The 13,386-nt window shown below is 44.3% G+C and overlaps 2 protein-coding genes across 2 annotated transcripts in view; both read right to left on the bottom strand.

Moving 5' to 3' along the window:
* Positions 1-903: 903 nt before the first annotated feature.
* rhoab (ras homolog gene family, member Ab) lies at positions 904-11,205 on the bottom strand. The gene is made up of 5 exons (XM_079742008.1): positions 11,106-11,205; positions 5,716-5,873; positions 4,801-4,921; positions 3,132-3,262; positions 904-2,891 (listed from the first exon to the last, which is right to left on the bottom strand). The coding sequence occupies exons 2-5, from the start codon at positions 5,869-5,871 to the stop codon at positions 2,718-2,720; spliced, it is 582 nt and encodes a 193-aa protein (XP_079598134.1). The 5' UTR covers positions 5,872-5,873; positions 11,106-11,205; the 3' UTR covers positions 904-2,717.
* Positions 11,206-12,094: 889 nt separating this feature from the next.
* Positions 12,095-13,386, bottom strand: part of tmem115 (transmembrane protein 115) — a 7,439-nt gene continuing 6,147 nt past the window's right edge. Inside the window, exon 3 of the mRNA XM_079742501.1 lies at positions 12,095-13,386. This exon is cut by the window's right edge and continues 1,060 nt beyond it. The gene's annotated coding sequence lies outside the window, so the exon portion shown is untranslated.

The raw sequence follows: 13,386 nt of genomic DNA, 5'->3' as shown, positions 1-13,386 counted from the left end.
CTGAAGGCTACCATATGAAATAAAATAGCAATGTATCTACTGTATGTATTCAAACATTTCCCTATCATCACACGTATACCCTTACCGGCCACTGTAAGTCTTCAGGCTTTTGTATTCTGGGCGTACAGTGTGTGGATGACATGATTAATATGTGCGTAACAAGAGTTATGAGTATGTGCCTGTTCTGGACAGCGCTATTCTATGGAAACGAGCAGTGATACCGCACGGCTTGTATTTTTAGTAGCAGTAGGCCTACTCGTGTGACAATGGTACCTATGCGGTACCGTCTTGTGGATTATGCGGACTGTGTGTTTTATTGGAAATGCGGACAAATATTCGTTCACAGCAATGAGGGCATGTCATGACTGTTCGAGTGGTATATCAGTAACACACCCAGGCCTATATTTAGATGTAACAAGTTAGTTCCACCTAAAGAATCATGATTACATGTGAGACAGCTGTCACCTTCCTGCCTTCTAAACTATGCATCATTTGTAGGAGACCTTTCTTTTATTAAAATGCCAGGAACTTACAGGTCAAGACCTCTTTTTCCTCCACATCCCCGTTGTTGTTTTTCATCGGACATTAGGTAATCCAGCAGTGGTGCCGAACACTTTAGCATTATAAAAACACGACAAACACCCAACATTTACGTTTCGAGTCAATATTTACATTTACTACTGGCATACATAAGGTTTGAGTGGTCAGTTAGTTTCATGGCCATTGCATTTGATTATATATGCATCCGACTGTGGAATGTAATGCTGTCTCGGCGAAGAATTATAAACCAATACACTTTACACAACTTGATCTCACTGGGAATCGATCTCTATTGATTGATGAAAGCCTATAGTAACTCCCCCCTCAGTCACCCCCACACCCCAAACACAAAGGAAACATGTGTTACAAGAAAGTAATTTATTACACAAACCAAACCTAGTTTACAAATACAGTTTCCAGTCCTGTGCGTGTGTAGTCTAGTATGAACAAACCCACATTGTATATTTACAGACTTATGCATCCAGCTTTGTTTTTCCTGTTCCATTTCACAAAAAAAAGTAAAAATACAATTAAAGCATAAAAGGAATTTGTACACGACAAGGAGACTTACACTTTCTTCCTATTGTCTTTATTTGTCTAGTTTGGGTTCAAAAGAAAAAAAAAAACCTATACAGCAATTGTGGTCCTAACCAAGTTGTAGACAAGCAGCAGTGGCCCGCCTTTATCCTTTCTGCCCAATACCAGCATTTGGCAGGGATGACTGATGGGTCTAACAACCTATTGTAGATGGAAAAAAAAAAAAGCCTAAAATAAAATTAAAAACAAACAAAGCAAAAACATTAGCAGTCCACAGTCTTCCACCTCCCAATCTTAAATACTGATAGACAACATATTAAAGATATATCTTTTTTTTTAAAGAAACATAAAAACAAGAGAAGGTTTCTAGAACTGTCCTCCACCTGGGCAAAAGGCAGGAAGAACAGGAGAAGGAGACGGCTCACAGGTGTTCTGAGGGTAAGGAGGGCGGGGGGGAATTATGGATGAATCACATCTAGGAGAATAGCTTCGGTAAAGTCTGTGTGCTTATTTGGTACGCAGATCAGGCATCAAAGCCAGACTGGAATCAAACTCAACTCAATTCAAGGCTTGGAGTCAGATGTCTACAACAAGGGAAACCTGAAGGGTCACACGGGCCAATCAAATAAAATTTTCATCTGGGTGCCAATGCAGGTTGGTTGGTATAGTCAACGAGTAAACTAACCAAGTACAATCATAGTAGATCAATAGATGGGTGTCAATTGTCCTAGACGTAAATACAAATGATAATTACTGAATGGATAGCAAACCAGCTATTATCCATTTTCCCTTCTCCACAACCAGTAAAAAAAATAAAATAAAAAAAAAAAGACAGGAAAATGACAAAGTAGTTCCTTAAAGGAAAACACAGGTCCCAGATGTCGCTGATGAGGTCATGGTGTGTGATCATGCTCATACATGTAAACACGCTTGTCTCCTGTCCTGGTTCTTCCTCCTAGTGGTGTTGGTGGGGGGGGGGGAAGCGTCGTGTCAGGTGCCCCCGGTGGAGCAGAGCACCAGCAGTCAACTTTGGGGAACGGGGAGAGCGGAGCCAACTGCCAACAGCGTTTATGGAACCGGTTGTACCATGCAGGGGAGCACAGTTGTACTGCAGTTTAGGGATGGAAAAATGCTTGTTTTCCCCTCCCACCCGCACTTGTTTACTTGCCAATCCAGGGGCAGTGAATTCCCCAAACCCCATTCTCTGCCTTCGTCACAGCTTTAATAGACTTTCTTTTAACACGATGTGACCTTAAAAACAGAACAGCTAAAATTATCTTTCTCTCTTTAAGAGGCTGGTTGGAAGGAATTTAAACTGCCAGTAGCCCAGGGACACATATACTACTGGTTTACAGTGGGTACCCATTGGCAGTGTGGCTCCGTCCCTCCCGCTCCATCCAAGGTCTATACAGCCATCCCAAACCTCCCACTCTCCCTCCCTCCCTTCCCCCAAGTGCTCAGGGGAACCCAGGTCAAACCCCAAGTCCAATATGTCAGCCATGTTACGGCGGAAGTCACTTTTTTAGCACTTTAGACCCACCCACCCACGTCCATCTCCCATCACCCCAAAGTCCCCGCATGAACCCTGGCCGGGCGTCACCAGCCCAGGGTCGACAAAGAGTCCAGCGGCGAGTCCACTTCTACAGCAGAAGACACTTGGTCTTCTGCTTGCCGCGACGCGCCTGCAGCGCCGCCCTGGTGGCCATCTCGAACACCTCCCGCACGCCGTCCTTGGTCTTGGCCGAGCACTCCATGTAGCCAAACGCTGCGATCTTATTGGCCATGTCTCGGCCCTCTTCTGGCTTGACTGGCTCCTATTGGACAAAACAAGATACAGGGTCATATGAAACATATATCGCCATCCACTGACTAATTCCCTACAGTTGGTGTAGAACACACGATCACAACAATGAGGATGCAGAAGGGTGATAAAATTCAAAAGTTTTAATTGCATTTCTGATCAATTATGGGTTGCAACATCAAAGGTTTTAATAGCAACCGTCAACCGTTGTGCCCAGAAAATCACCAAACCGGACAGCCTGGGCCCTGTGTACCTGTTTCATCTTGGCAAGTTCCCGGCGGGTGTGGTCGTCGTTGCGCAGGTCCTTCTTGTTGCCCACGAGGATGATGGGAACGTTGGGGCAGAAGTGCTTCACCTCAGGGGTCCACTTCTCTGGGATGTTCTCTGTGTGGGAGGGAGATGAGGGAGGTGGTTACAGGAGAATCAAGTGGACCGCAGCTACAGACAAAGTGAAGAGCAGCACTACCGCTACGGTTTTGCATAGGCTTGCAACTTTTTAATCTCGTCGCCTGAAAATCTGCGTGATCGCGTTGCATTTCTGCGGCAACAATCTACAACCAAATAAGAGTGCAAATATCCCAGCTGGTTCAATTCACTTTAACAAAACTAGGTTTTATTGCACTTTTTAAATTTTTATGATCATGTAAATATAACTGGCAAGCCCAATTCTTAGGGTTGGAAGGAAACCCTTCTTGGAAGGACACCCTTCCAACCATGATGATGAAAACGATAAAGATGAAATTCCATTTAATAAAAACTGAGTGAGACTAATGCAGTGCAATATTTGATACTAGAAGCAGGTTACGGCCATGGAGGATATGAATACTTAATGATATAGAAGAGCAATTACATTCTTCTTAAATTAGTTTAAGGGCTGCAATTAGGCTTTCAATTAAGATAGAGTCCTCCAAGACAATATTAACAGATAAGCCAGCCTCATTCAAAAGCACTTTAACCTGTATATTTACTCCTTGACACATTAAGACCTATGTCAGTTGATTTGGATTGATTTGTGCCAACTATTAGCGCTTGAACTTTGACTATAGTTTCCCATTTTTACAATGTTCAATTTAGCTTGCTACCATTTACTCTTCGGTTGAGGTAAGAGAACGATAACGAAGGCCTGCTTCCAAATAAGGAGATCCTTCTGTATATTGGTTTCACTGTCTTCTGATTGGTCAGCTGAGAATCTACTTGTTTACGGCTGAGCAATCATTTCCGTGAGATTACAAATGGCATTTTGCAATATTGCAAAAAATGACCCAACCGTAAAAAACTAAGCACAAAGTGACAATAATATCTCCTCTTCTATTAAGGTACAGACAGTCCTTATAATGTACAAAGTAATTAGTTTAAACTGAATCCCTACCCATTTTCTTATCATTCTGTGACATTAGACAGGGAAAGGGGGTTTGATACAATTCTGTGCAGTGCTATATTCAAGTGTATGTGAGTGGGTGTGCCCAATGCAGTTCCTCTTTCAAGAGCTGAAGTCATACTTTATGAAACCGGATGTGTTCGCACAAGACACAGACCTTAACTCACATGCACAATAAACGACTTTGATTCAAATACACATGACTCAGACAAATATTCCAGGGAGAAACAGCACCAGAGAGGGAATGCCAGGTTCAATATTAATACACATCTTTGGTCGGACGATTGTGCCTTTTTATTTGTTTGGAAAAGTAACATCCTCAGTAAGATTTTTTTTAATGTTCTTTGCCCCAAATAGCTGGCAGTTGAAAAACGCAAAGCTAACAATTGTATTAAAACACGTGACTGTAGCGATACACAAAAGCTGGTGAAACCGTTAATGCAGTGGTCCACTTCCAGAACACACCAACCATGGGGCTCAACCTCTTGTTTGAGGAGCACAGCGGGTGAAAGAGAGGCAGAGTGTGGGTGGGTTGGGGACTCACCCAGACTGTCTGGGCTGTCTATGGAGAAGCACATCAGGATGACATCTGTATCTGGGTAAGACAGAGGCCTGAGCCGGTCATAGTCCTCCTGTCCAGCTGTATCCCACAGAGCCAACTCCACCTGACAGACGGACAGCAAGACAAAGAGGGAGGGACAGAAAGAAGACCAAGAATTAAGATTAACAGCGTTTCCGATGCACCACACTCACAATCTAAAAATGGACATTTAGGCTAGCGCGCCATAGAAAACCTTGGCCTTCCATCACACACACAACGTGGGGCAGGACAGAATTAAACCAGGGGTCATTATCTCACTGAGGGACGGCAAGCTAAAGAAGGAAACAGAAACCAGGACACTCGGAGTGGCGCTCCACAGGAAGGAGGCCTCAGAACATACTCTGCTGCACAGGAGCCCAGAAATCACTCAGGCCCATCAAGAAAACGGCATGTCCCATATTCCCCATTTAATCCAGAAAGAGGTCGGGGCCTGTGGGCCGACCACACCGATGACTTTTGGGTAATGTAGTGAAAGATACATATCAGATTATTATCAGATTACCACGTACAGTGGGGTCTTGCCGTCTTCGACCTATTTGAGTGCTTCGATGTAAAGAATTTTAAACGGGTCGTCTTTAATCTTGGCCAAAGGGGCAAAACCAGTCAGCCGGCTCTGACAGCGCTCCCATGGCCAAACTACATTCCAGGCAGGGCAGATAACTACTTCTGATAATGACACACCAATGACGTGCTAGCTTTACTTTCCATCTTTGTATCCGACTGTAGCTACGTAGTTAAGGAAACATAGTTGCGGTAGACGAGGAACTTAGAATATAATAATACAAAAAAGGGGGAAAGGTCACACAATATACAAAACATGGCGCATCGACTGGCCATCAACGGCTAGGGCGGACTCACCTGTTTGCTGTCCACCTCTATGTCGGCCACGTAGTTCTCGAACACGGTGGGCACGTAGACCTCGGGGAACTGGTCCTTACTGAAGACGATGAGCAGGCAGGTCTTGCCGCACGCGCCGTCCCCCACGATCACCAGCTTCTTACGGATGGCGGCCATGGCTGTGTGTGTGTGTGGGGGGGGGGGAGAGGCGGGCAGGGTGAGTATGACCGACGACGTCCACACAGGAAACACACAAGACTCCGGCACAGCCCACCAGTTGGGTGGAAGCAGCAGGAGACAGGAAGGTCAGGAGTGGACAGTGTGATTACAGCAGAGTCACGTGACTACCAGAGAACATATGGAAAAAACTATGGACTGGTGAAATAAGCGTGGGGGCAAAATGAATGGAAGGGGGTTGTGGATGTTATGTCTTTCCAAACTGAGTGTGCCGCTTCTCAACAGGCCTATGAGGATGTAACAGAGCATTAGGTCGCTTTTGGAGGTCATATCCGACAACAACATGAAAGTCTTGACTACTTCATGCTTCCGGGATGTATGGCTGAAGGCTACTCAAGACCATAAAAAATTAAATAAATAAAAAAATAGAATTATTTTAATTTACCCCTGCATTTTGGATAGCTAAAAACAATTATTCCGTAAGGAGAGGTTGCGTGCCACTGAGCACATCGAAAGCCTTATTATGTTTAATTATTGAGAGTCATTAATGAATTCACTATAACACTACCCCTGTGCACAGCCTTCTGTTCACCTCCCCACAAGAGACAGCGCATTTGATCAGCCAGTCTAAAGACGGCAGGAAATTCAGAGCAGATCCATCTTGCAAAACACCATGCATTTCGAAGTTAAACAGATCATTAGTGCCTGATAAACCACGTGATTTGACGACGAGGAAAACCGTGTGCTAGCACCATGATGGCGTGATTTAGACCTTAACGGAGGTTGATATTTTGAGTTCTTGTCAGAGACAAACAACATTTTGCAGTCGTGGTACTCCAAGATCCAAATTCTGGCAGAAAAATGTACCCGAGAATGTCTTGTTGGTTTGAATAGCTGAAAAGGACGAGGGTGGAAATGACGCTCAGCCAGCCCAGCTAACCATTTCAAGGTGTCTCTGCGGTGATGACTCTTGTGTTTCTGTGCAGCTTATTCTGATGCGTGGCTCCTGGGAACACACGTAAATAGAAGCTGATGTGAATGTTCCAGCGAGACTTCAGCCCCGTGCGGTGGTAAATAGTTACAGCCCGGTGACGTGCTCATGTGGGTGAGAGGGACGTTGCTCAACTGACTGAGAAAGGAGAAATGAGCAGTCGGAAGATGTACGTTTGTGTGTGTGCTCTTGTAGCTTGAGAACGATTGGGCCGATTGCTTTGCCTCATTGGTTGAGCTCGGTAGCGGGACAATAGTATTGCAACAGGATTAATTGGTTTGATGTACTGGTACTACTATTGAGAGTACGGCTACAGACGTCACGTTTCTCATTATTTTGCAGATGAATGGATTCGATTTTCAATTAATATCTAAATCATTTAGTCCATCATAATGATGATGAAAAATAATGACGAATGGCCATTACAAATGACCAGAGGCGTAATAGCCTGTCTGATAAGCATTCCTAAAGTAATTACTTCATAATGATCTGATTCAGAGAAAAGCACCAGCGTATTTGGGACTTTGAAGCCATTTGGTATTTGACTTGATAAATCACTACTGGCAAAATGTGTATCAATGAATGATGAACGCTTTAGCATTGATTTCGGCCTTTGAGAATATCAAAGACTTCAACATATGCCAGCCGGCAGTGAGCTCCAAGGACGGGGCTGGGGGGGGGGGGGGGGGGGAATGGGTGTAGTTTAGACGTGAGCGATGTGTCAGGCTCTAGAGAACTGCCTGTGCCCAGGAACACACACCTGGGGTGGTTTGCAAGTCTCATCAGAGCCCTACCCTGAAGAGTTGGCCACAGGGCTTAAGTTTATAGCCGTACCGCCCCAGCCCAAAAGATCATGTGTTGACAAACTCTGGCCTGGCAACAAATCAAAGCCAACCTCAACAGACGGAGGAAAGGCTCTAGAACGGACGCTATTCAGACAAAACAAACAAGAAATGGCGGAGAACCGAGGCCGAAACAGGAAAGGCTCCGTATAGCCAGGAGTACATTGGTGCAGTACTTAAGTGTTATTTGTATAATCTCTGGATTTAGCAATTCAGCAGAATTAAGGGGTGCATGTTTGCGCGGGCGTGTGCGTTGCTATGGTCACCAAATCCGACTACCACTAGTTCAAATCAAAGACACACACACACACACACACACACCACGATTCACGGCCATGTAGTCTTGGACGCGGTAAGCCGAGCGGAGATTGATCCGTGACCTCCGATGGGACCAAACAGACGAGGGGCTCTGCACTTGCATTCCCAGAATGCCAGCGTGGCAGGGTAAGAACACATTACAACAGAGTACATGAGGCTGGTGACCCAGCAGGCTCGTGAGGCAGGGAGGTTTGAGAACGGAATGAGAAGAATGCAAACGCGTTTTCCCCCTCAAGTGCTCAGAGACATGTTGGCAAATGCTTAAGAGATTGTCGCACCGACGAGAACCGGTTCAACGTCTCTGAATACGTTCTGTCAGTCCCTTGTGAATAAACAGTACACAAAACTGTGGGACACGCTTGTGAGATTGAGGGGTTGGAGCTTTTTCTTTGAGTTTCATCACAACCACTGATGTTCAGAGCCATTCCCAAAAGGCATGAATCACTGCACAGCAAACCAGGGGTTGCATTTTAAACAGAACAATAATCAATTATAAAATAATTTATGTCTGACGCCTGCACACATCCGGAAGAAACGTTGCCCAAACTCAAAGCCCTCTTTTTGTTGCTTTTTGTCTTCTCATTACAAACCCACACTTTGGCTCTGAATGCAGCGTGTCGGCAGCGTGTAAAGGCGTTCATTGTTTGCCTTGCCGAAGCGGGGAAATTAACATCCACCGCACAGATATACCACATCTCACAGCCTTGTCAGTGTGGAAAATTAACATTGACCACTCGCTGCTAAACCTCAGAACAGTGGTGGGGTGAGGCCGTCATCAGCTTTACGCAACGCCTACGCGAGTTAGCGTCTGTGACCGTGGAGCTATTAGAGGGCTAATTATTCAACCAGTCGAGCATGGGGACGTCTGGTCAAATTTGACACACCTGTACTGATCACGAAATGATCCAAGTGGTCCATGTCACGATGTTGGTGAACACATCCAATGTCAATGACATTTGTGGCCAGTTGTGGACGACACGGTGTTGCATTGCATTTGACAAGATCCATTTAGTTTGAGAGCATCTGGCACATTTGCCCAAAAGGAACGTATAGCATGCACCCCTAAGATTTGCCCCTAGCAGATCTGACCTAATCCCTGTGGATAATAAATTCCAGGCCACCTATGCAAATCTGTTAACCCCTTCAAATAGCCCGGTGGCCTGGTGGGCCGCAAGCATGGCGCATTCCATTCCTACCTATACAGTTGATTAATCTCAGATGAGGTCTGCACATCAATTTACAGCCAACCGTGGGCGAGAGACACACGCAGAGAACCCCTAGAACGAGTAGGGACTACGGAGATGAATGAGGGACAGTGTATCAGAAACGATAATGTGGAGCACCAAACAAGATAGGGAGCAGAAGAAACTGATGAGGAATTTAAGATAGAATGAAGATAAGAATGATGGAATGGGACTAGGGAGAGAAGAGAAAAAAAGTCAAGGGGAGGCAGCCATCTTGTCAATGTGCTGATTTGATGCCTTTATCTGGACAGAGCAGAGTGCGAGTGATCGGTTGATAAAGGCAATGGCCCGGAGGCCGGAAATAACAAAGCAGACAAGACCTTCAATGGGAGAGGACACTCATTATGATGGCTCTGTCAATCTCCCTGTCAATTGCCCTTGCCAATGGGGGCATTTCATTTATGCCCGGGGCGTGAGTGGAGCATGAGCTGATTGTGTCTGAATTACAAAAGGTGATTTTTCTTTATTCGTCGTTGCTGCTAGGACTTCAGCTTGCTAGTCAGGGTTCATCTTGTAGGGTTACTATACCACACATGCTTATGTGTAGCATTCAACACTTAAACCCACAGTAGAGCATCTGGATAATGACAAAATTCAGCTCAACCACAACTAAAAGGCATGTAAACTGTTTCGTTCCTGTGGTTGAACACTTGATATATTTGGTTCTTTTAATGCTGATTTCATCTGAAAGTACTTTATCAATGTATAACAAACATGTACGTTTTTATAGATACACTTAAATGTAAATGACACAGAAGCACATAGTTCAAGTTGGCCTTAGCATAAACCAAATGTCAATGACCTAGTTATTCATCACAAATGATGAACAGCCTTAATGAACAAAATGGCTAATAAAAAACAATAAATACAAAAACACGTCAATGACATAGCTTTGCTTGTTCAGCGTCACTATATATGGGAAGTGGCTTGGGGCTTTTCAAGCAGCACAAGACACCATTTCCAGTTTGATATTCTCCCTCATATGAGCCTCCACTGATTGGTGAGAGACTGTTTTAACCACCTAGCTACTGGGTGGGTCACACCAGAAAGATGGCGTCATCACATCGGCAACAGATGGCTAGTGTGTCCGCAGTGGAAGAAAGGGTGGGTGGCCCCGATCCAAACTAAACAAGCCGAGCGGCACATAATGTACAGTACTGTTAGAAGAAGCGAGGGCCAAATTTCAAACCGCCCCAGTTCAATATGAGATTTATAGGAAAAATAAATATCACAATTCTTGCTTTTCCATTATTGAAACTTTGGAAATGATTATTCCTCTATAAAAAAAAAAAAAAGGCAGGATATGTTGAGTTTATTCTGTCACTTACAATGGTTAACGCAAGGTTATCCAGCAATAGGCCAATTATATACTGACAACACTGTTTTGGAAGATTAGTCGGGGAAGGCGTAAAAAGAGGCGTTAATGTTGAAAAACGTTATGGTTTAGTAACGTTGGCTCTTCGATAGATTCTTGTTTCACTTTAGCAGAACATAACTTTTGCTTACGCTTCACAAATCCTAGAGACCTCTTTATGAACACTAACCACCCGGTTAAGCTTTGACGAAACGAAGCGATTTATTCACAGCACAACACTTGAGTCTTCACCGCGGCAGCAGCGAGCCCACGGTCGCACAGTGTGCGGAAGCGGCGCTGGAGCCCACGTCGGTCTGGGCCAACTTGACTGGCTTATCGCGTTAGCGCTTAGCATCGCTAGCATTCCACCGTTCAGCGACGTGGACAACTTTACACTGATTCCCCAATTCCCCCCATAAACCAGTCATTGGTAGACACAGCTATTGTTTTCGATCCCCGAGTGAAATATTTGAACCGTAGTTTACCTGAAGTCTTTTAGGGCAAGGAGTCCGGTATTCCAGCGTTGGGTCGCTCTGCCGATCACTCTAGTCGCAACTCCTCGAGTCTCAAACCGATACAATGAACTACAACACGGGTGCGCGCAGCAAGGGTATGTAGAGGGGGGAGGGGTGTCGGGGACGAGCGAGCCACACCTGCGCGGGCACGCCGAGTGAAGCGACTTGTTCACTGTTGGCCTAATCATGTGTGGAGATGTGCTTTTGATAGTACATTTGAGCCCAACACATCGTCTATTTTGTTACGAGGTAAGTGGCATTCAAGGGTGTTTTCAATTGATGAACCAAAGGTTGCATTGCAATTTGAAAACAAATGTTACTAGAACCGTTACATGCATATTGTCTTTGAATGGTAAAATAAAAATAAAAGAGTGACACAATACATACAATTTTTTCCATCAGCAGGGTGGTCTAATAGCCTATCAAGAACCAAATCTACATAGACAAAGTGTAATTTATACACAATACGTGCAATGTGGGTTCTGTATTAATAATAGTAGAGCCATTCAAGACATGCTTTACATATTACAAGCAAAAGGTTGGCTTTATTAAAGTTGACGTATTTGACCCAAATGCATGATATATATATATATTAAATATATATATATATTAGAGAAATGATTTGCAAGCAGACAACTACCCTGATTTCCCCGGACCTACTACTCCCCCTGGCGGCCTTTCTAGTACTACACCCGTAATAAAAAAATTACGCCAACATGACCATTTCCATAAAGATAAGAAAGCGCATTCAACCGCACCTTCCTTGTATAATGTTTACGGTATACAAACATTGCATTTTATTGTACCGGTTTTCATATTCTAATTTGGATACCTCTTTGAGGGATGCCATGTTGGTTTCAAAAACCAGTTTCCTAACTTTTGCCAAGTTTAATATTATTCATCGCGTGTTCAGCGAAAACACAATCAACACCAACAATTCTTCATCCATGGATTTTTCATATAAATTTTTATTGATTGGCAACATCCTAAACAACATTGGATTAGAAACTCGGGGGGGGAAGCCATCTCAAGTTTAAAAATAATACATTTGTTCAACAACGCAGTCGACAACAGCTACTTGCTGCCCGGGTTTCCTTTCATTGGACCGCTAGCGTAAGAGACGACAACCACGAACCTCTTGGCCAGAGAGACGGCGGGGTTCTCTCCTCCATCTCCGTCATCACCTTCATCATCATCATCATCATCCTCTTCTTCCACCGAGAGATTAGCAGCACGTCTCAGGCATAGAATACATTTCAGGAACGGAAAACAATTCAATGCAAATAAAGACTGAATAAACCCAACACCACCACTCTCCCTATACAAACAAACCGCTAACACCCTTAGCACGCAGCGTTAAGGTTACTTCAGAAGGAAGAGAGGCGTGCACGTTCAAGAGAGCCGACAGGACTTTGACGGAGGTGTAGGAGCGACATCTTTGCACATATTAATTTTCGCACCAGGAATTTACAAAATAAAAAACACCCAGAACAGTATTATATATGTGTACACATGAACACAAAAACACATCGGATTATTTCTGTGGGTTGAACATCTGAATTGTGTTTATATTAGTGGATGTGCTACACACTGCACAGGCTGCGCTCGGTTGAATCTGTGCTTCTACTTTTCCTTCAAAAGAAAGACAAAACAAGTGATTCCATCAGTCTAAAGATGAATTGGTTTTCCCCGTGCTCAGAGCTCACAGGAGCTGTGGGCTTTCTTCACTGTTATTGTCATCATGAAGAGACACAGTGCATCTTATCACCAGTGGGAAATACAGTCAACCACGGACAGAAACAGGGAAGAAAAAAATGAAAACAATAACGGAATCAATCATAGTCCTGGGAAAATAATATTTCAATAAGATCATTGGTGCACATCAGTCTGTACACCTGCGGTAAACAGAAAGTTGCTTTGTGTGTTACATCTTTTATATTAAGCTTTAGACTGAGAAGAAAAAAGAAGTATTGAAAGATCACCTAAAACAAAGTAGAGATAGTGAGATATTTAGGCAGACGCTTAACCGTTGATCCACAAAAAAGCAGGGATCAATCCAGTCCTGGCGGATGGGATCCAGTCCTGGCGGATGGGATCCAGTCCAGAGTTTCTTTTCCACCACTCGAAATCTTTGGGTAAGACCCAGGCAACATACCACAGCCAATACACACAAGCTGCTGGCCTGTAGTAGTCCGATGCCTGGTTTTGTGTCTCCAGGCTTCTGGTTTACATCGGATGCCGGATCCGTTTA

This window comes from Pollachius pollachius, assembly GCF_949987615.1.
Source record: "Pollachius pollachius genome assembly, chromosome: 8".
Lineage (NCBI taxonomy): Eukaryota > Metazoa > Chordata > Actinopteri > Gadiformes > Gadidae > Pollachius > Pollachius pollachius.
The sequence above is the reverse complement of the archived record's forward strand: the minus strand, read 5'-3'. Positions and strand labels throughout refer to the sequence as shown.